At 39.0% G+C, this 24,101-nt stretch overlaps 1 protein-coding gene across 1 annotated transcript in view; it reads right to left on the bottom strand.

Annotated features, from left to right (window-relative positions):
• Positions 1 to 3,626: 3,626 nt before the first annotated feature.
• The window catches only part of MC3R (melanocortin 3 receptor), a 40,595-nt gene continuing 20,120 nt past the window's right edge, over positions 3,627 to 24,101 (bottom strand). The window contains exon 2 of the mRNA XM_060772077.2: positions 3,627 to 6,387. Within this exon, the coding sequence (XP_060628060.1) occupies positions 5,035 to 5,988 (954 nt within the window). The 5' untranslated portion in view covers positions 5,989 to 6,387 and the 3' untranslated portion in view covers positions 3,627 to 5,034. The remainder of the gene's footprint in view (positions 6,388 to 24,101) is intronic.

The following is a 24,101-nucleotide window of genomic DNA, read 5'->3' as shown; positions in this document are numbered from 1 at the left end:
TGGTTCAAGATTGGGAAAGGCGTACGGCAAGGCTGCATCCTCTCACCCAACCTTTTTAACTTGTATGCAGAACACATCATGCGATGTGCGGGGCTGGATGAATGCAAAGCTGGGGTGAAAATTGCTGGAAGAAACATTAACAACCTCAGATATGCAGATGACACCACTCTGATGGCCGAAAGCGAGGAGGAGCTGAGGAGCCTTCTAACCAAGGTGAAAGAAGAAAGCGCAAAAGCCGGGTTGCAGCTAAACGTCAAAAAAACCAAGATTATGGCAACAAGAATGATTGACAACTGGAAAATAGAGGGAGAAACCGTGGAGGCCGTGACAGACTTTGTATTTCTAGGTGCAAAGATTACTGCAGATGCAGACTGTGGCCAGGAAATCAGAAGACGCTTACTTCTTGGGAGGAGAGCAATGTCCAGTCTCGATAAAATAGTCAAGAGTAGAGACATCAGACTGGCAACAAAGATCCGCCTAGTCAAAGCCATGGTATTCCCTGTAGTAACCTACGGATGTGAGAGCTGGACCTTAGGGAAGGCTGAGCGAAGGAAGATCGATGCTTTTGAGCTGTGGTGTTGGAGGAAAGTGCTGAGAGTGCCTTGGACTGCGAGAAGATCCAACCAGTCCATCCTCCAGGAAATAAAGCCCGACTGCTCACTGGAGGGAAAGATACTAGAGACAAAGTTGAAGTACTTTGGCCACATCATGAGGAGACAGGAAAGCCTAGAGAAGACAATTATGCTGGGGAAAGTGGAAGGCAAAAGGAAGAGGGGCCGACCAAGGGCAAGATGGATGGATGGCATCCTTGAAGTGACTGGACTGACCTTGAAGGAGCTGGGGGTGGTAACGGCCGACAGGGAGCTCTGGCGTAGGCTGGTCCATGAGGTCACGAAGAGTCGGAGACGACTGAACGAATGAACAACAACAAGGCACTTCTGATTTATCATGATCCTAAAATGAACCTGTCTGGTACGATTTATCCAAAGTGGGGTTGCCATTACCTTCTATAGCAGAGAGTGTGTGGTTTGCCTATGGTCACCCTGTGAGTTACCATGGCTAAATGAGGATTTGGACTCTTGGAGTAAGAGACCTGCATTCAAACCACTACACCACATTGGCTCTCAAAGTGTTTCATATACTTGAGAAGCTCAAAGAAAATATTGGTGTCTGTTTGTTGTTGGTTATCCAGGCATTATGAATTTATTGAAAATAAATATAGAAGAAAGAGAGGATGCTAGAATCATCCATTTAATTGTTTCTGTTTACATGGGAATAATTAATTTCTAAAGGTTAGAGTTTCTGCTAATTATGGAAGCTTCCCCCCTATCTGGAAGGACTTACTTTTCCAGGGTTCCAAACTACATGCAGTGTTTCCAAGGATAAAGAAAGCTCTTGTCAGAAAACAGTTCTACGTGTAAGGAGAACAGGGAAGAGAGGGATAGGACTATACCCCCCATCTTGTGTGTTTACTTATGTCCAAACACTGCCATTATATTCCCATGAATGAAAACTATATGCAAAAGCCTTGAAATCTCTTCCACCTCACCTGTACCAGACAGATTGGTAAGCACATCAATAGAAGGATAGATGCTCTATTCAGATGTTCAGTATAAGCAAGCCAGTCCTTCACCTTTCAATCACATGGAGAAGCTGCAAATGTATAGGGCATGTTTCTTTTCTGTCAATCATTCTGAATGTGAAGAAAGTGACGACTGATACTGTGCTCACTTTTTCATGGGTTAGCCCAGTTCTGGTTGCCTAAATAAGGTTTTACAGATATAAATAAAGAGTATCCTCATTTTTTTTGTCATGTCAGAAGTTGCTTCTGGTGTGAGAGAATTGGCCATCTGCAAGAACGTTGCCCAGGGGACGCCCGGATGATTTTGATGTTTTTATCATCCTTGTGGGAGGCTTCTCTCATGTCCCCGCATGAGGAGCTGGAGCTGATAGAGGGAACTCATCCGTCTCTCCCCGGAATCGAACCTGCGACCTGTCGGTCTTCAGTCCTGCCTGCACAGGGGTTTAACCCTCATAAAAAGGTACATACCCTTTAACAGATACAATGATTGTTTGAAGGTTAAGGCTGCTTCTACATAGCCATTTAAACTGGTTCAGGATATGGACCTGGTTTCCCATGGAGCACCTACACCCCAAGAACCAGCTGAAAGTTGGGGCGGTAGCCACAAAGGTACACTTATTGTGGATCAACCCAATGTTATTTCTGGCTGGATGTACATTGCAGCGCACACTGGGGATGTTCATTTTGTAGACATCCAGATCACTTGGCAGCTTGGAATTGGATTTCACTGTTTGTATAGAAGGGCCTTAAGAATGTAAAATAAATGTTGTCATAATGATTTAATCAGCATTACAAACTCCACCTGAAATTCCAATTTCATCAAATGGTGCAAAGCTGTATTGTTTTAATTTTTTACACCCAAAGTTGAAACCTCACATAGTTTCCCATGTAATCTCACAACAATTCTCTACTATTGGGAATCTGTAATCCTGTAAACGATGTATACATTATTTGAAAAAAATGCAAAAATATATTCCAGACTGATAGACTCTTAAATTTGTATATATTTTGGGACACTCTGTAATTCAGACATATTTATGCCATGTTGTTGTTTGCCTTCACATTGTTTTCTGGTTCTGGTGTCTCATTGCAAGGCACTGTAGTTGCAATGAGACACCAGAACCAGTAGCTGGTTTCCATGGTTGAGTGAGGATTTGAATCCTGGTCTCCTAGATCCCTAGTTCAACACTCAAACCAGTGCATCATGCTGAAATTCTGCATATTAATTTCAGTATTTGCTTTAATATTAACATATGCAGTATAACCCCTATACCTGCAGTTTCACTTACCTGTATCCAATGAAAAATGTCCCATATAGGAATTTTCTAGGTTGTCCAGGTGAATCTATATATATATCGAAAGTTACTGTAGTGTTGCTTTGAAGGAACTAGAGGATACCTGTTTAGGATTTTTATAGGTGCTTTACTATGATCCTTTGGTAACATCCGGTGGAAGTTACTCATTTTAATATGGTCCACAGTTTTCTGTTCCCATGGTAAGTTCAGGAAAATGGGGTGTCATAATGTGGTTTGGTCTGAAAGTGCATCTGAGGTTTTAGTATTACAACCAGTGCTCCATTTTGGGGGGAAAAAAGGAAAAAAAAAACGGGGGGGGGACCCCCTCTCCCCCCCCCAAATGTTCTGGGGTTTTTTCAGGCCTTCCCTTCTCTGTTTGGGAGACATATGTGAGGGAAACTTCTGGTGTAGACTTATGGCAATCATTTAATTTTACTTTCCAGGTCTTTTGGGCATATCACTGGCACACATCTTGCTACTAATACCTTGGAATTATAAAATGTTATGGCTGGAAAAGACTGCAAAGTCCATCTAGACCAGCCTCCTGCTATACTGGATTAGACAATTACAGCACTCCTAAAAGACGCACACATTTAAACATTTATTTAAAGCAGGGTTTCTCAACCAGGATTGCTTATAATCCTAAGGTTTCATAAAAGGTGTCTAGGGCTTCGTAAGAAAAATGTGATCAAAAAATATAAATGGGATGATAGCAGAACCTTGATAGCAATTAAATTCATTTAAGGAAGCCTTGGAAATTTCTTTAATGCAAGGTTACTACTATACAACAAAGTTACAAATGAAGAAAACATGGGCAACTTCTCAATTCAATACGCCCAAAAGCCCCACCCTCAGGTCTTGAAAATTGAAGGTGCTTGGATGGAATAGTTTGGTTTATATCTTTACAAGCCAGTCATGCAACAAACCTCTCTAGAAACAACTTTGCAGAGTTATCTTTTTCAGGCAATCATTGCCTATCAAGAGATAATACTTTATGTTGTAGCACAAAGAACATTAAATAAAATGCTCAGAAGATGTAAAATGGTATGTAACAGATGTCATACTATAGCTCACAGTGTTGTGGGGGAAACAGGATTTAGTTCAGTAGTTCTTCCAAAGTTAAAATCCTTTTATGCATCTGCTATTCCATTTTGTTTGGAAGAATAGCTCAAGTAACAAGTCTTTTCTACCCTGATAATCTCCACTCTCGCTACTTTAAAAGACAAAGATATGCTTTTAGGAGACATACCCATGATTTGGATTTTGCACATATTGACAGGGCAACCTGTATGGGGTGTGGAAGCAAGAAAAGGTATAATCTGTAATTCAGCCCTCCACATTTTGAGACCATGAGTCCACCTTAATTATACAGGTTGCTCCTGATAGATAGATAGATAGATAGATAGATAGATAGATAGATAGATATGATGCTGGTGATATACATTTATTTGCTTGTGAATGATATCTTTTTTGAAAACAAGGTAATTGAAAATAGATTTGCTCCAAAATCAAGCCAACAGATTTTAATGAGATTTACACATGTATTCATAGAACCACATTCATGCAGTTCGTTTTCTTCCTATTTTTTAAATAAGCGAAAGCATTTTATTTATTGGCAAAAGTGGCTAAAACTGCAGCACTAGTCCCTTTCAATTAAACATTTCCATCTGGAATAGTCAAACTTTCAATACTAGAAGTCTCCACATTCAACACTGGTAGATATGAGAATTAAGCTAGTTGCATTTTCCAAGAACTGATCATATGATGTATCTGCTGAAATTCCTTTTCCTCTATCAATGTGAAAAAAGAAGCCCTATTACAGAAAAGTACACAATTTTCTTATCCACACACTATCTAAATGACTCTTTAATATAAACTTGTACAATTTTTGCTGCTGTTTTCACAACCTACATGAACTCAACTTTGATAAAGTTGCTACTGTAAAGTATAAAAGGGGAAGAAAAATCACAGCAGCTCCCCCTTAACACTTTCTGGTCTTTAATCCTTTCTTTGATCATTGCTAGAAAAACCTCTATTTTCTCTTTGGACCATATGCATTTGGCACTATATTTGGTTGTGTTTAGGATACTTTGCTTCAGAGTTAACCTTGTTCAATGCCTTCAAAGACAATAGTGGGCTAACACATCAGAGCAGGTACTATCCTGAACTCAAGCCGAAACAACAGCAAACCATTTCCTTGAAGGTCTTCCGCATCTCCAGACTCCGGAAAGCATAAATAATCGGGTCAATAACTGAGTTGCACATAATAAGAACCAGGTATGTGTTAAAGTGTGAGATGTAGCAAAAACAGTGTGGGTTGGTGGGGCAAGAAATGATGAGGATGAGATGAAGGAAAAAAGGTCCCCAGCAGACAATGAAGACCCCAAGGAGGATGGTGATAGTGACAGCCCCTTTCATACAAGTACGCTGCTGGGGCACATCATCCACTGGGAAGGCTGCAATGCGCTTGATATGCAGACGTGCAAACATGAACATATGAACATAGAGTGAGGCCATGAGGAAAAGCATGGTAAAGAACATGGCAATGAGGCAGATAATAACTGTTTTGCTCTCAGAGTAGATGATGAAAGTGATGCCACAACAGATACAAGCAATCCAGATCATTCCGATGAGGGCCAGAGCTTTCTTCACTGTCATGATGCTGTGGTAACGAAGTGCATAGAAAATTGTGATGTACCTGTCAATAGCAATGACCAAAAGGTTGCATATTGAGCCAATTAACGAGATACAGATCATTGAGTCAAAGACATTGTCCATTGGTTGGATGTAGTGACTATTAATGTTTAAATAGCCATTCTCCAGGAGGACGATCATGATAGTTTCCAGACTGTTAGATATGCTCACCAGCATGTCAGCTGCCGCCAAGCTGCAAAGGAAAAAGTACATGGGGGAATGTAGATTTCTATTTTTGATCACTGCAAGGATGACAAAGATGTTCTCCAAAAGGCCGACGATCCCCAGTGACAAGAATACATCAGCTTTGATGAAGACCAGTTCGCAGACTCCATCCTCATCCCTGTTGCTGTAAAGTGCCGAACCGTTAACCTCTTCAGGCTGAAACGTCAGATTCCAGTGTATAGTCGTGTTCATTATTGAGTTAGATATTCTGGTTTACAAGCAGTTGTGGAAATGCTGTCATTGAAACAGAAAGTTCTTCATAAATACCACAGGGCTCTTCAGTGAATGAGATCAAACAGGAGACGTCTTGCAAAACGTCCTCTATTCAGTTCGGATGTCTGAACCGATTACTCCATGGAGTTGTTTGTTGATTCACAGAGTTGTTTGTTCCCTCTTAAGTAAAATCAGGCGATACAGCAAATGCCGCAAATAGTTCTCGAAGAAAGATGAAACTGTGGTAATGACAGCAGCCTCTCTTTCATAATTCACCTGTTGATCTCAAGTGAGCGCTTTGCGAGCTGATCCCACGTCCTGGGACTGCTGCTGTCCCGGAGCTTCAAAAGCACTTCACAGCATCTTTTCTTGATTCATCTGTGAGGCAAGAACAAGAACAGAATCAAAAAGCGCTGGGTTTTATACATTCATGAATGAGGGAAAAACACTCCTACTTAATCTTCTGTGTCTTACAATGACCACTGGAGAGCAAGTACCTCTTTGAGTGACAGCTCAAATTGCAAGCTGCAGAACCCCCATTGATCGGGATTCTATAGTTAGATACAAAATCATATGGCGCCCTCTGCAGATCCAAGAGAAAATCTGTAGACATTTTCTAAAGTCTGGTGTTAGTTTACAATAAACTTTACAATAACGAACATATTGAATATAGGAAAATGACATGTTAGGATGCTTCCAGTTAGACAGTTCCTAACTATCAATCAAGAGACACGGCAGCTATCCAGTCTTACCTATTGTTTTGGAAGCAAGAAACAGTGGGAAAAAATATTGTTAGTAATTGCCATCAAGTAGACTCTGATAGAAACAGTGATCTGCAAGCTTGTAAGGATGTCATAAGAGGTATGCTGCCTTCCTGGGGAAAATATCTGTGATATAAAGAGAGAATGAAAAGACTTGTCAACCCCACTGACTGTTACCACTTTCTTTTGGTCCACCTCAAAGCAAAGCCTTTAGAGATATGTTTTAATATATTATTTTATATAATGTTTTATATGAATATATGTTTTTAACAATGTTGTAACTTCCTTGAGCCATGAGGAGAGGCAGGTAATAAATAAAATTATTATTATTACTATTATTATTATTATTATTATTATTATTATTATTATTATTATTTAGAACACCACAAAGGATTGTATTGTCAAAGGCTTTCATGACTGGAAACACTGGGTTGTTGTAGATTTTTCGGGCTGTATGGCCATGTTTTAGAAGCATTCTTTCCTGACGTTTCGCCTGCATCTGTGGCAAGCATCCTCAGAGGTTTCCACAAACCTCACAACCTCTGAGAATATGCAGATGAAATGTCAGGAAAGAATGCTTCTAGAATATGGCCATACAGCCTGAAAAACCTACAACAATCCACAAGGGATTATGAGGCTTAAGGTAGGAGGCTGAAGTGAGTTCTTTAATCTCTCATCCCAGGTGAAGTACAAGGCACTGGAAGAGAGAAAGGAATAGTAGAGGTAAACTGGTATCACAAATAGTGCTGCCAGGAATGATTTGGCTTTTTAGACCATGGTTTGTGGTTTCATGAAGATGGACTAAGCTCTCATCTTTTGCCACTCTATTCAGAAAAGGGGTGGTTCCTTTTTTTATAAGAAGGAATGCTCCTGGTAGTGCAGTGGGTTAAACCGCTGAGCTGCCGAACTTGCTAACCGAAAGGTTGCAGGTTCGAATCCGGGGAGTGGCGTGAGCTCCCTCTATTAGCCCCAGCTTCTGCCAACCTAGCAGTTCAAAAACATGCAAATGTGAGTAGATCAATAGGTATCGCTCAGGTGGGAAGATAACGGTGTTCCAAGCAGTCATGCCAGCCACATGACCTTGGAGGTGTCTACGGATAATGCCGGCTCTTCGGCTTAGAAATGGAGATGAGCACCAAACCCCAGAGTCGGACACAACTGGACTTAATGTCAGGGGAAAACCTTTACCTTTACTTTTTAGAATAACAGTGGCATATATATGAGTTTTGACTAAAAATTGTAGAGTTATACATGAGTGCATACAGTAATATTCCAGGAGGTAGGATCAAATTTCAAATGACCATAACAGATTAGGGAGCTGGGCGAAATGAACAAAATTAATTCCAATGTAGAGTACTTAGGTAGAAAAAAAAAATGTAATGTATCGATATAGGATGGGTGACATCTGGATTGACAATAATATATGTGAAAGGGATCTAAGAGTCTTACATGAGCCAATATCTGACGTGACAGTTCAAAAAAAATCAATGCAGTTTTAATCTGCATCAATGGGAGTATACTGTCTTGATTGATGGAAAAAATAATTGTACTGTATTCTGATCTGGTCACATTTTACCTGAAATACTGTGTTTGATTTTCAGCACCACCATTCAAGGTCAATATTGACATTCTGGCAAAATGTCTGCAAACTATACCTTATGAGGAATGGCTTGAGGATTTGGGTATGTTTAAACTAGAGAAGAGAAGGCTAAGTGATGATAGCATTGGATGACTATCTGCTTAAACACTGGAAAAATATCCTGATGTTTGACAATGACATACACTGCCTTGAAGTATGGTAGAATCTGTGTTTTTGGAGCTTTTAAAACAAAGGCTGGATGACCATTTTTTGGGAATGTATACCAGGAACTGAACTGGTTGCCCCTTACTGTCTCTTCCAGCTCTATGATTCTATGACTTATGGTGACTCTATGAATAAAATTCCTGCCTATTATTAGCAACTCTGCTGAAACTATGCAAACTCGGGGCTTTGGCTTCTTTGCTTGATTCTAACCATCTGCAATGTGGTCTTCTTTGTAAGAGAGAAATATAAAGTGAAGATGCCATTTTAAAACCTCAAGTAACATTTTGTGAATGGGGGAAAGAGATGATACAATAAAAGTCTAGGAGGATCTGTATTGTAACCAATTAAACAGATTACAATTGATGTACATCTGTGACCACATTCCTTCCTTGACATTGCTTTTGCTCCAGAAAACTGCAAAGCATTGTCAGATTCCCAAGAATACGATTGCATTGACTTTTGACTGCCCAAATGCACCTGCATGTCAGAAGTAGGCGCAGTCATTAGTGTATTGTATCAAACTATTCCTCATGAGTAGAGACATCACACTGGCAATGAAGATCCGCATAGTTAAAGCAATGGTATTCCCCATAGTAACCTATGGATGCAAGAGCTGGACCATAAGGAAGGCGGAGCGAAGGAAGATAGACACTTTTGAATTGTGGTGCTGGAGGAAAATTCTAAGAGTGTCTTGGACCGTGAGAAGATCAAACCAGTCCATACTTCAGGAAATAATGCCTGAGTGCTCACAGGAGAGAAGGATATTAGAGGCAAAGAGGAAGTACTTTGGCCACATAATGAGAAGACAGGAAAGCTTGGGAAAGATAATGATGCTGGGGAAAATGGAAGGAAAATGGAAGAGGGGCCAACCAAGGGCAAGATGGATGGAGGCAGGGGCGGCTCAACCCATTACGCAAAGTAAGCATTTGTGGTATAGTTGATTTTGCCAAGGGGCACTTTTGAGGTGCTCTTGGGGGAAAATAGACCTTGACATATGTGAGTTGTAGTTACTGGGATGTATAGTTCACCTACAATCAAAGAGCATTCTGAACTCCACCAATGATGTAATTGAACCAAAAATGGCACACAGAACTCCCACGACAAACAGAAAATATATATCAGTGATTGGTTTCGGGGGGGGGGGGGAGATACTGTTTGCTTACCATTGAAAATTACCTAGGGCCGCCTCTGGATGGAGGTTATCCTTGAAACGACTGGCTTGGCCTTGAAGGAGCTGGGGGTGGTGACGGTCAACAAGGAGCTCTGGCGTGGGCTGGTCCATGAGGTCATGAAGAGTTGGAAGCAATTGAACGAATAAACAACAACATTACTAATGATTGGTGTGGATTTTTTTTTGCATTTTTATAGCCACTTTGGACAGCTATTGAGAAATTTCTCAGTAACACTCTTGTATTTCTTTGAAACACTCCTTTTTCAAGGTCTCACGAGGAATGATAGTGTTGCAAATGTGACACTTTATTTTCCAGATCACATTAAACTAAACTCTCAGCAAATTTCTATCTTGATGTCTAGCTGTGACTATTTATGGCATGTGTTGTTATAGTCAAGGTAGCATAAACATATTCCTGAGAAATAACAGTAGGTGTTTTCACCCTTTATTTAAATTGTCTACAAAGGTGATAACATCTGAAAATAATCAAGAAGGCTGTTCACATAAAGAGGTGCTAGCAATCTATGCTTCTTTCCCTCACAACTTCATAGAAGTTTAGTTTAATATAACTTAATGCAAATTCTGACAGATTTTTACTGTGTTTCCTCACCTCCACCTCGGTTATTTGCTGCTGGCTGTGAGGGCGAGATAGTGTTAACAAAGAGCTATTATGAATGCAAATATACACTAGATAAAATACTTCAACATTAGTGATAACAACAGCAAGTTAATTATAGCACATTTACAGGCACCATAACAAGTGAGCACAAGAGGCCTGAGGCTTGACAATTAATGTCTTTGCTTGTCATTGAAAAGACTCGGAGAGAAACTTTTAATGGAACTTTCTTGCCAAGGTATTTCAGAGGGATGGAACAACTACTGAGAAGACAATGGGTGGATCTACACTGTAGAATTAAGGCAGATTGACACCACTTTAATTGGCACAGCTCAATTCTATGGAATTTTGGGAGTTATTGTTTGGTGATGCACAAGCAGAAGTTGGCAGAAAAGGCTTAGGACCTTGAAAAATTCAAATTCCTATGATTTCATAGCATTGAGCCAGGGCAGTTGAAGTGGGACCAAACTGTATTAATTTACAATGAGAGGCATCCCTTCCCTTAGAATCCTTTTTTTATTGTATAATACATAGAAACATACAACCTTCGAAATTAACAGTCAAAATACCAATATTTTCCCCAATCCCACCACACATACCCCACCCAGGAACAGTTAACTACTTTTGCTGTGCTTATTACAACTGTTTGATCATGAGCATAGTCTTATTTAATACCGCATATTTATCTTTCCCCTTTATTCTGTAAATGAGACCCTTCTATTTTGCTTCCAATGTCCTTCTGATTTGGCCAGTCCGATAGTAACTTTTCCTTTCGCTAATATAATCTTGGAGTAGGTAATCGGCTAATTATTTATACCAAGTTTTTATATCCCATTTCTTGTGATCCTTCCAGCCTAGGGCCACTGAGGCTTTGGTTGCCTCTATCATGTGTTTTATTATTTTCTCATGTTCTTTATATTCCCCTTTACTTTCCAATTTCTGGGTGAAAAATTGAGTCTTGTTCCATTCTATTTTTATCCCTAATAGCCCCTCCATTTCCTTCCTGATTATTTTATGGAACTTTTATATTTTTTCGCATTCCAACCACATTCCTGTTTTTCCGCGGTTGTGCCAACATAATTTTGGGCACGTTTTCATAACATGCGCCAATTGCACGGGAGTTCTGTACCATTTTGTCAGTATTTTCCATTGCATTTCTTTAATCTTTAGATGTTTTATTTTATTGATTGAATTCATCCAATTGTCTATTTCTCTCTCACTGCAACTTAGTTCCTCCTTCCAGACTTCTATTAGGGTAGATTTTGTGTTATATTGTATTTTCGTGATTATTTTGTATATAAATCCCATGATTCCTTTCTCCTTCTCAACTTTTCATTTTATCATTTTGTCAATATTTGTTTCTGAGGTCTTTGCTAATTGTATAATGGCATTAAACGTTTACTATATATGTGTAGTGTAATCCACCCTGAGTTCCCTCAGGGAGGTAGAGTGGGATATAAATAAAGTATATTATTATTATTATTATTATTATTATTATTATTATTATTCCCATTATATCCTGGACTGATCAGGACTTTTCTGGGGTAGAGGTCCCTTCTGGACACTTCATTTTGAGATGGTTATAGACAAAATGGAGCAAGTTCAGGGATGGGCAACAAGGATGATAAGAAGTATGGAGACAAAACATTTTGAGGAAAGGCTACAGGAACTGGGCATCAGCCTGGTGAAGAGAAGACTAAGGGGTGACATGATTGCATTATTTAAATATCTCTCAGAGGGAGGGGCAGGTCTGTTCTCTGATGCTCCAAATGGCAGGACCAGGTTTAAGCTACAGGATAAAATATTTTTATTGAGCTTTAGAAGGAACTTCTTGACAGGAAGAGTGCTTCTCCTCCTATTGACATCTTCAAAAAGAGGCTGGATAGCTGCTGCTGGAGAAGCTTTAGCTAAAGATCATGCACTGAGCAGGAGTTGGACTCAATGGCCCAGTTCTATTATTCTACAAGAGACAGAGAGAAGTGCCTTTTTGAGATATCACAACATCTGAGGTATCACAAAATATTTTAATAGAGCTTTGTTCTACCTCACTGTTTTAACTATGTTGTGCCCTGCCTCGAGCTGCAAAGAGAGGCGGGTAATAAATATATTATTATTATTATTATTATTATTATTATTATTATTATTATTAGAAACAAAACAAGATGAGTCCAGAGCAGACAAGATTTATTATTATTATTATTATTATTATTGTTGTTGTTGTTGTTGTTGTTTGTTGTTGTTATTATTATTTCTCAAAGTCTCCAATAAAGTGCTATGTTGTCACTTTGTAACAGAAGGAAATCAATGCTGCAACCAAGTGGCACTTCAAGAGGAAAATATTCCACAGCTGAAAAGACCCTCTCACGTCCCATTTAAATAAGGTTAAAAGTTAGCATGAGTACCATTTAGGTTTGTGCAGAGGTGCATTTGCTCTTCAAAAGTAGAAACACAATCCTGTGCGTATTATAGAAAAAAGACTCAAAATAAAAGGATCGCCATTAATCTTCTAAAGTTTGCAGTCTCTTACTCTCTCTCAAAATAACATCTGGTAAGCACTTACCCAAGAAAAAATTGTTTTCTGCTGATGCCAGCCTTTTAAAAAAATCATTAGCAACCTTCTAATTGAAAGGAGTAATGGGCTAAATCTTACCAAGCAGGTTTCAATTAATTAAAAGCAATTAAGCCATTAAAAAGATAACCTTGAAATACACATACATAAGAGTCTTCTTAGTATTGATGCCTGCTGCCCAGGCTTCCAGGTCTTGGAGCTATCATAAACACACACACACCACCATACTTTTATTATTATAAATACATCTCTCTGGTAGTGTTGTTATTATGACTTGGGTCAGCTGTGACTGAGAGTTGAGGTTTCTGAAGAGCAATCATAGAAAAAAAATGGGATAAATAATCCAACAGTCTCATCTGGTGCAATGCAAATTTGCTATATATCTGTTAATCTAAAATGTGCTGTTTATAAAGGTACTCTAAAACAAAGTAATTAAGAACATAATGATTTCTTGGTTTCTCATTAGTTTTTTTAAAAAACACCAGGGGAACAGAGTGCTGAGATTGATATGTTCTTAAGGTTTAGATTTTTTTTGTTGCTATTTTTCTTGGAGTCAAAGTCCATCATTGCATCAGTGAATTAATAAAATGATATATTATTACAAAAGTACTACTGTAACCCACTATTCTATGGATACATTTCACTGATTTCCACTTGAATTTCAATGCAAAAAATGTTTTTTCATAGAATCATAGAATTGGAAGAGACTTTGTGGGCCATCCAGTCCAACCCCCTGTCAAAAAGCAGGAAAATTGCATTCAAAGCACCTGCGACAGATGGCCATCCAGTCTCTGCTTAAAAGCCTCCAAAGAAGGAGCCTCCACCACACTCTGGGGCAGAGAGTTCCACTGCTGGACAGCAGTTAGGAAGTTTTTCCTAATGTTCAGGTGGAAACTCCCTTCCTGTAGTTTGAAGCCATTGTTCCGCTTCCTAGTCTCCAGGGCAGCAGAAAACAAGCTTGCTCCCTCTGCCCTATGACTTCCCCTCACATATTTATACATGGCCCTCATCATATCTACTCTCAGCCTTCTCTTCTTCAGGCTAAACATTCCCAGCTCTTTAAGCCGCTCCTCATAGGGCTTGTTCTCCAGACCCTTGATTATTTTAGTTGCTCTCCTCTGGACACGTTTCAGCTTGTCAATATCTCCCTTCAATTGTGGTGTCCTGAATTGGACACACTATTCCAGGTGTGGTCTAACCAAGGCAGAATAGAGGGGTAGCATGACTTCCCTGGATCTAGACACTATACTCCTATTTCGCTGTTTTGTGATGCTACTCATTGAGGTGTAGTGATTTGAGCATTGGACTATGGCTCTGATGACTAGGGTTCAAATACTTGTTTATCCATAGAAATCTACTGCGTGTCCCTTGGGCAAAATACAGTTTCTCAGTCATTGAGCACATTTGCATTGCCATATTATGTAGTTTACAATTGCATTGTATGGTCAGCATAGACTCAATACGATTGAATGTTTATTGGCGTGAGACAGTACCTTGCAATTCTTACAATGAAATGTTAGTCCTAGTCCAAAATGCAAAACATTGATTTAATTAGTTGGAATATAAAATTAATAAAAGTTATGTTCAGCCCTTTAGGGATCACCATACTACAAAGGTTTATAACCCAATCAATTATCAATTATTATCCTGAAATGGCAAGTTGCTATTATGACTGTGGAAAGAGCTTTGATGCTATCGGCCATATAAACTGGAGTCTGAAGATTTAGGAGACAAATAAATTGCCAAATGGCACTTTCTTGAACTATCTTAAAACTTCAAGTGCGTTAAGTTAAAAGGAAACATCTGAGTTTATTGTGCACCTTGCCTGGGAAACATGTACTCTGTCTATTTGACGGAGATTCTTTTAAAAGCCTTTTCATCATCCACACAGAAAATAACTTTATTTGTTGCTTTCCCAGCTCAGCAGATCAGTGCTCATGATTCACTTTTTCTTGCTATTGATGTTGCAGCCTCTCTCAGATTTCAGTGAACTCAAAATTCTACCATTCATCTTTCTAGATAACAATAAATCATGGACACACACACAGAGAGTAGATTTTTGTTCCTTAAACAAAGTTTGTGCTGGGTCATATCCAACACTAAGGTCACAATTCATATAGAGTAGGTAGTATTTGTGTGTGTGTTGTGTGTGAGAGAGAAATTCTCTATATTGCCATTGTGGTGATTCTATGAATGTGGGTCCTTCAAGAGACCATGCTATTAACAGCTCTGCTCGGATCATATAAATTGAAGGCCATGCCTTTCTCAATTGTGTCAATCCTCCTCAGCTATAGATTTCCTCTTTTCTTACTGCCTTCCATTTTATGGTCCTTGCTAATGAGTCATCTTCTCCCACAATATACCCAAAGCACAAAAAATCAGTTAAATCATACTGCAAATTCAGAATCAATGAACTTTAGGACTAACTGATCAGTCTTTTCAGCAGTCCACAGTATCTATATATGTCTCCTCAAGCACCACATTTCAAGTTAGCCAATGTTTCCTACCATGAGCAATTTTAACAATGTTTTAATTACTTTTTTCATTGACTGCAATTACACTAGATTGTGCCCAAGTTCCCACTGCCCACACTGGTCCCTTGTTGGTCATGGAGATGTACCCTATGGCATGCCTATATATGATATCAAAAAGTAAAAGCACACACAGACCTTGATTACTATTTTATAAAATGAACCATACTAAGGATTTGGAACAAGTACAAAATTAAACAATGTCTAAAAAACACTGTTATCAAATGAAATGGAAGAACCTTTTCACAAGTTAGATAAGAAGAAAGGACAACACCAGATGACAGTGTTCCCTCGCTACTTTGCGGTTTGCTTACCGCGGACTAACTGTTTTGGGGTTTTCCCTGGGCGGCCCCCAAGGTGAGCCCAGCGCCTCCACATCCATCCACCTCCTCCTTGTCTTCCCTCCCTCCCTCCTTGCCTTCCTTTCTCCACCATGGTGCCAGAGGAGGCTTCTTATTCCTAGCAGCCCCCTCGGTTGCGGGAGAAGTTCCCACTAGTGGGGTAGCCAGCCCATGGGAGGCAGACTCTGCTCTCCCTTGATTGGATGGGCTGGCCACCTTCAGGAGCTCCAGGCTGCGGAAGTCCACGCCAGGCAGCATGTCTTCCCTGTGAGCAGTGAGTGTTTCTGCGGTGAACTTGGTGGCAGTGGCAGCTGTGAGGACGTGGCAGCACTGGTTTCTCTGGCAGTGGCTGGAAGCAGGTTTGCTTTGGGCCTTTGGTCCAATTTTTGGCTGTGTAAATATTAAAATTAATATAGTATCCCTACTTCATGGATTTTCACTTATCGCGGGTGGTCCTGGAATGGAACACCAGCAATAAGTGAGGGAACACTGTACATACAGAGATTTAATAATACATGAAGATGAAAAATACAGATTTTAAACCCAAGAAGAACGGAAGGATGCAGGACTTTACCTACAATGGTACAGATATAGGCAACTGAAATAAAGATTTGCACTAGATAGTAAAAATATGGGATTTGAAAGAGACCAATTGGAATTTGAAAAGGAATTGTGTACTAATAAAGAACACCTCATTGGAAAAATATATAAAGTATTACTGAAGATGGAAATGAAAACAGAATTGATAAAGGATTGTATGATAAATGGGAACAATGTGGACAACTGGCTTAAAGAAAATTTGATTCTACGATCTTAGATAATTTTTTTTTATAAAATGATGAGCAGGTGGTACCTGACCCCAACACAAATAGCTCAAATGTATAAGGGAAGAATCAACACATGCTGGAAATGTAAAGAATAGGAAGGAACTTTCTTCCATATGTGGTGGACCTGTAGAAAAGCAAGAGAATTTTGGGACAAGATACAAAAAACACTGCAAGAAATTGTTCATTCAGAGATACAATTGGGACCCGAATTATTTTTATTGGAAATGTCAAATAACCAAACAAAATCACTAAACTATAAAGTATTACATTATATGATAACAGCAGCAAGAACATTATATGCACAGTTCTAGAAGAAGGGAGACTTCCCAACAATAGAAGAGTGGATACTTAAAGTCTTTAAAATAGCCGAAACGGACAAATTAGCAATGATGAATTAAGAAAAACACAAACAAACTTTATCAAGGACCAGGAACCATTTCTAAACTATGCAAATAAAATAAAATAAATAAATAAAAGAAAGAAGGAAAAGTTTTTGTAGAAGGTTTCATAATTTAACCTGTTAGAATCTGTGTAAGGAATGTATAACTAATGAATATTAGGCAAGAAGGAAGAATAGAAAAAACAATGTAATAGGAAGGAAGAACAGAATTATATATGAATGTCTCCAACCCAAGGGGCAGGAAGGCGAGAGCAAAACCAAACACAAATATTATATAGATGTTAGGAAGTATTGTATTGGTTGATGGATATGTGTGTGTGTGTTTCACTGTTTTATGAACATTGAAAATAAAACATATTAATCATAAATAAAAATTAAAATTATTTTATAAGCCAGTGTAGAAGGTGCCTGTAAGGTTTAGAGGAATTTACAGTCGGTTCACTCAGCTGCAACGCTGAGCCTATTAAAGAGCTCACTTTGTTCCAGACTTAACTACCTAGACACTGCCATTGAGTTTGGCAAGTACAAATTAAATCATCCATTCTCCAAAATTGCTTAATGGTACTTTTATGTAGGTGTTGCTATAGAGATACATGATTATGATATGCAAAGTAAATAAAAAAAGGGTGCAGAAACAGAAGTATTTGTCATATCTCTATTTGTCTCTCTTGCAGCAAATTCAGGCCCCACCAACACTGCCATATAAAATCCAGATTATCTGCTTTGAACTGGATTATATGGCAGTGTGGACTCATACAATCCAGTTCAAAGCAGATAATCTGGATACTCTGGTTTGATAATCTGAAGTATATGGCAGCGTAGATCATGCCTCTGTTATTCTTCTCTGGATCCTTTCTCTTGGGGAATGTTGAAGATGTCTGTGTACTTCAGTGGCATTCTATGGAACTACAGGTGTCTGACTGTTCTTCAACTGAAGTATCTATAGACCTTGTATTACAGCCACCTACAGAGTCTAGGAACTGCATCTTCCTGGACTGAAAAGTGTGGGGAAACAAAAGAAAAGCTTCCACTTAGTTGTATGTTGCTCAAGTAACAAAGTTCTCCTGAATGGTAGCATGCATCATTGATTACACTGGTCACACTTTGGTCTTTGCTTCTGGCCTTCTCCTTCATCTTCTGGTTTTGTCTTGGACCCCAATTCTAACTGGCAAGGGCAGCCAGAAGAAAACTGAGCAGAAACTATGGATTCAACCCATGGTCTTTGGGCTCTATTTCTATGCACTTCAGAAACAGCCTTATGGGAATCCCACAGAGGCTGTCACATGACGTGAGGGCACTACCAGTGGGACTCCATGGCACCCCCCCCCTTTTTTTTTCTAAGCACACAGAAATGGAGCCTGAATACTGTCTTTAGGAGTTGGGTGCTACCCAACTCCAAGCAGAAGAATGCGGGAGAAAGCAGAGGGAAGATTGGGAAAGTCATGGTAGGCATGTGGGATGACTGGCCATCTCTGAAGATGGGTAAAAATGGGAGGGAATGGTGTAAGATGCTTTCCTCTGCATTTCCTTGCTCCCCCCCCCCCCCCGCCCATCTGATGAAGTCCTATGCAAAGTAAATATGTGCTAGAACCAAACATTTCCCAGCTAGGAGGTTTGCAAATTATGTAGGGTGCAACTATACTTTCCAATTAATGCAGTTCACAAAAATAGTCATAATGTTTTTGAATCAATTATCTCTTTTCTTTGAGAGCATTCACGGGTGAATTTATTTATTTGTTTAGTTCGTTTAATTTCCATCCTGCATTTTTCCCTAAATGGGACTTAAAGAAGCTTAGGACAAAAGTTAAAGCAGAATTGCTAAAGAAGTATGTGCTGTGAAAGTTAAAACAGAATTTTAAAAACCTATTCAAAGCATTACTTTAAGACATTAATTTCTAACAGTTATAAACAAATAAAACTTACTGCATTTTAAATAATGACATATGGGATTTGTGGGGTGGGGTGGGGATTGTGTGTTTTAAAATGCTTTTTTAATTGTATTTATTATATTTTGATTGTATTTCTAACCTAATTCACACAGTATTTTTTTTAAATGGACTTTCTTTGTTTTAAATTTTCTTCCAGACCACACATTTCTAACATTGCAATAATTTAAAATTTCAGTTTAGCATTTAGAAATTCAAATTAGGCTTCAAAGGAAAGGAGAAGAGGTTGGAAAAGTTACAAATGAACACAACTAATATGAGAGTATGAATAGTTCAAAGTTAGGAGTTCTAGGTAAGAATAAATTTTATTAATGTTTCATTATCTGCAATGCTAGGACTCTGATTATATTTTTTTGAAGGGGAGCCGAATTCTTATTTAAGGGAAGCAAAGCCCTAACTCTATTTCCCAAGTAGCTGTACTTTTACAATGTGTGTGTGTTTATATATGTGCCTGTGCGTCTGAAGGAAGAAAATGTCTGAAATAAGTGCACATTATTGAAAATCTAAAACACATTTACTTTCAAGGATATTGAATGTAAAAAATGTAATTAATGTTTACTGTGATTCTCAGACCTTTCGTTGCCAAGCAACACAAGCATTTGCATTTTCTTTTATCTCACCAATATTGTATGGTTGTTTATAAATACATGCTTTCTATCTGTGAATTAGGGAGGAGGGATGGGGAGAAGACCAAAACAGATATTATGTATCAGGTGTAGGAAGAATATCACATAGCTAAGTAACTACATACCCATTCGTTTTTGGGGTATAATAAATGGATGACATATGATAGTAATTGAATTTAACTGCTCTTTGGTACAGCAAAGCAATTTTTGAAAGGATAATTGTCTCCTGTTCTGAGAAATAATTCAAGGACATGAAATAAGTGCTAAGAGGAAGGCAGAGAACAATATAATGGGTACATGAATTGCATGAAGAAAATGGATAGAGGGTGTCCTTCCCTATTTTCTGTAAAATTAATGTGACACGATTTTAATTGCCATGGTTCAATTCTATGGAATCATATTTTGGAGAGGTATCGACCTCTTTGGCAGAGAAGGCTAAAGACCTTGTAAAAATACAATTCCCAGGATTCCATACCATTGAGCCATATTCGTTAAATTAGTGTCAAACTATATTTATTATTCAGCATAGATACACCTACTGCTTCCTTCAAAGAAACCGACACCAATCCTGCACTCCCTCAAAAGTTGGCTCCTTTTATCATCCAATTTCAAAAGTAGGTCTAATGTGAACACCTGATAGAGTGACATCTCCAGCTCATCCCCTGTTTGGATATCAGCCAGCACGCCAATGACTTAAATCAAGAAATAGTTTTCTAAGATCTACAGAGGAACTCACTGGAACACCTCAGCAAGCGAGAGTCCAAAAGTGGCAGGCTAAAACCCAGAACCTCAATCAATGGCTGATATCAAATGAGAGACTCCCTCCTGGGCACACAGAAAACTGGATGACTTGGAAGGCACTGAAGAGACTGCGCTCTGGCACCACGAGATGCAGAGCCAACCTTAAGAAATGGGGCTACAAAGTGGAATCCATGACATGTGAGTGTGGAGAAGAGCAAACCACAGACCACTTACTACAATGAAGTCTAAGCCCTGCCACATGCACAATGGAGGACTTTATTATAGCAATACCAGAGGCGCTCCAAGTGGCCAGCTACTGGTCAAAGGACATTTAATAGAATGCCAAGTTTACACACTTTGTGTGTTTTTGTTTGTTTTCAAATACAATACAACTGTTTGGTTCACTCCTGACACGATAAATAAATAACCTGATAGGTTGGAGCAGGCACCAAGGATATTGGTGCCAAATACCAAAAATGCCTGCTGTTAACACCTGCCAAACACCAATAACACTTGCTGCTGACACCTCCTTTCCTGAGACCCTTTGTGTTTTTCCCTTCAAGAGAGCCTGGGCTTCATCAATGGGGTTAAGAAAGTATGCTTCCTGGGATCCTTTCCTCCCCCCTTTCAAGGGAGCCTGGGTTTCACCAATTGGGTAAAGAAAGCATGCTTCCTAGGATCTTTTCCTTTTTTCCATTCAAGGGAGCCTGGGTTTCAGCAGTGGGGTAAGAAAGCAGATACATCTTGTGTAAGACATACTACTGTATTCTGCTATTCCAATTGCGCCAACAGGCAGGGCTCACAGAGAAACAGGCTGCTGCATGATGCCAAATAGGAGAAGAGGAGCCATGATCAGCTGCCATGTGGTCCTGTAATGGGTGAAAAAATATTATGACTGGGCCCTTGTTACAGCCATCCAACCAAGCCAAACAAGCCAGATTAGCCAAAGGGAACCAATCACTCCAAATCCATGCACAAGCTTACAAAAAACATCACATTAGCTTTCACAGCTCACAGGCAAGAAAAATAAAATAGCATGCAGAGGAGGAAAAGGAACAGTGATGTGGTCCCAGCATCTATACTCTTGATTTAGAGGTAATAGGATGAGTAGCTGAAAAGCAAAGTGTGTGTCCAAAGGCTAACAAGGAACAAAAAAGGTATGACAAAGGCAGGAAAGAGTGCCTTCTCTGTTTGAAGAAGTGTCCCCCTCTGAGAACCGTGCTTTCTTCTATCTGGTTTCAGGCCTGTGTGGGACGGGCAAAGCATAGCAAGTAAAACCAAACCAGGTTGCTTTATCTCATGCTAGGGAATCAGCCATTTTTAAAAAAGCAAGTCCCCATGTATGGTGACCATCATGTCATCTCCACAGTCAAAAAAAAAGTTAAGAAAAAAAAAAAGAAATCTCAAAAGCGAGGAACAAATTGAATTGTACAAAATTGGCTCATACATGTTAAAATGTCTAGAAATTGTTACTTATTATAGTAGTTTTAAATTTGTCAATTAATTTTTAACTGTAACAATCTGTTATACAATCAAATTGATGTACATTCAAAACAAGAAAGAACATGTTTGTTCCAAGTTATGAAATTACTTGCATTGAGTTTCATCTTGTTTGCTAATTGGGGGTGCAATTCATTTGCATTTCAACAATTGAGATTAGAATAAGCCAATTGATGTTTTGAGCAATAAGATTTTGAAGTATAGCATAACGGATATAGGAAAATGGACTGACTGGACAAATGAAATTGGACAATGGTTTTAACAAGGAGACTTGGATGACATATGCTTTTATTGATCTTACCATGTTTTTATATTAGCTTAATTGTTTTACTGTATTTTTATGCTTTGATGCCTGACTGTAAACTGTCCAGAGTCACCTATGGGCTGAGAGGGGTGGTATATAAATGTAGCAAATAAATAAATAATACATAAAGTGGGTAATAGGAGCCCAAGGGTTGGAACTGTGGTGCTAGCCTGGAAAACGGGAATCAATTACAGAGGAATGTGTTGTTGAAGGCTTTCACAGTGGGACTGAGGCATCCTCTGAGGATGCCTGCTATAGATGTGGGTGAAATGTCAGGAGAGAATGCTTTGGGAACATGGCCATACAGCCATACAGCCCAGAAAATCCACAGCAGCCCAATTACAGAGGAGTTTCTCAGCAATGTTTGCCATTGCCACCTTTTGAACCTGAGAATATTCCTTGCCCAGGATCATCAAGTGGGAATTTGAACTTTGCTCACTAGGATTCACAGTCCAATGCACAAACTACTATACCTTACTGGCTCTATGTAAGAAGATTTGTTGAATTCTCTTTTCAAAAAGTAAATGCTTATGAAAGTTGCCATGCTATAGTGCATCAAAATATATGTATATATTCGGGAAAATCACATCAGTGATAAGAATATGGCTTCAGTCACATTAGTAGTGAAGAAAAAAGGAAGATATAAAAGTGATCAAAAGCTTTCTGTCTGTGCCTCTCTCCTTTATTATTAGCTGACTCACAGCTGTGAGCAGTACTTCTCAAGATGATTGAGAAGTTGTGCTGAAACTAATCGATGAAGGAAACAAGAAAACTCAACTGTCAAGCTTTTGCCTCAACACAATTCCCCTTTTCCATCATCTTCTTTGAAATGGAGCCAGTGAGTTTGATTGAAAGAGGAGAAAAAAACACACACTTGACAGCCCCTACAGAGTCTCTTGTACAACCCAAAGGTCTCTCAAGCACTTTTGAGAAACAAATGTTGGGAATTCATTCTGGTCTCTTGTTTACTTGCACAGAAGGGGGGATGCTCAGCAGAAGTACTTTTAAAATGCTTTCAGAATGTACTGGTATTCCCTGTTCTTCCTGAAAGTCAGTTATGATATTGAACAACAAGATTTTGCTTCAGATAAGGGCAATCTATCTGTAATTGGGTTAACAACTTTCTTGTTGACAGTGCTTTCATATTTCATTTCATCTCCAATTTATGCCTTAGACAAACTTCATCTGAACCATATTTACTCACAAACCCAGTGCTTGAATTTCAAGTGCTCCTAAAAGTATCTAAAGAAGGTTCAGATGGTGAATAATTTGTGATGAAAGGGTGAGAAGAAAGATTGAGACCTATATGCCCTATACACAGGCGGTCCCTGGGTTATGAACAAGATAGGGTATGTAGGTTTGTTCTCAAATTAATGTTGTTTGTAATCTGGAACAGGTACATTTTAAACTGCAACTTTAGTCAATTTCTTAGATTTGGATAGCACAGGGAAGGGCTAGCACACCTACAACACTTGTTTCATTGTATGTGAACCTGTTCAGAAGATTTCACCTCACTTTCTATCCCTGTGACAATTGGATTTTGAAAATCTTCGGTTGCTGTGGAAACAAGGATTGATGACAAAGCTTCATTGGAGACACCTTTCCCCCATGATAACTCTTTCAGGAGTGAATTCACCTTCCAAGGGTGTATTTCCCTCTCTCTTCCTATTGCCTGACCCCCTCTTGTAACTAGGAGTCAAACAAAAAACCCTGGGCTGACCTTTCCATGGATCAATGTGAGTAGAGTATGGTGCTACCTCTTGTCTAATGGACAGGGGGATTTACAAAGAAACGCTCACACTTTTCTCTCTTCATTAAAATTAAGATCATGACAAACAATATTTTCCATTTCCAATCAATCATCCCATAGAATGAAAAAACCCAGAAATGTGCCATTCAGGATGATCCAGAAAGAGAATCAGGGAAGGAGACAAGGAAATTTGCCAATACAGCTT

This window comes from Anolis sagrei, chromosome 4 (assembly GCF_037176765.1).
Source record: "Anolis sagrei isolate rAnoSag1 chromosome 4, rAnoSag1.mat, whole genome shotgun sequence".
Classification (NCBI taxonomy): domain Eukaryota; kingdom Metazoa; phylum Chordata; class Lepidosauria; order Squamata; family Dactyloidae; genus Anolis; species Anolis sagrei.
Note: the sequence above shows the minus strand (reverse complement) of the source record. Positions and strands in the feature narration are given on the sequence as shown.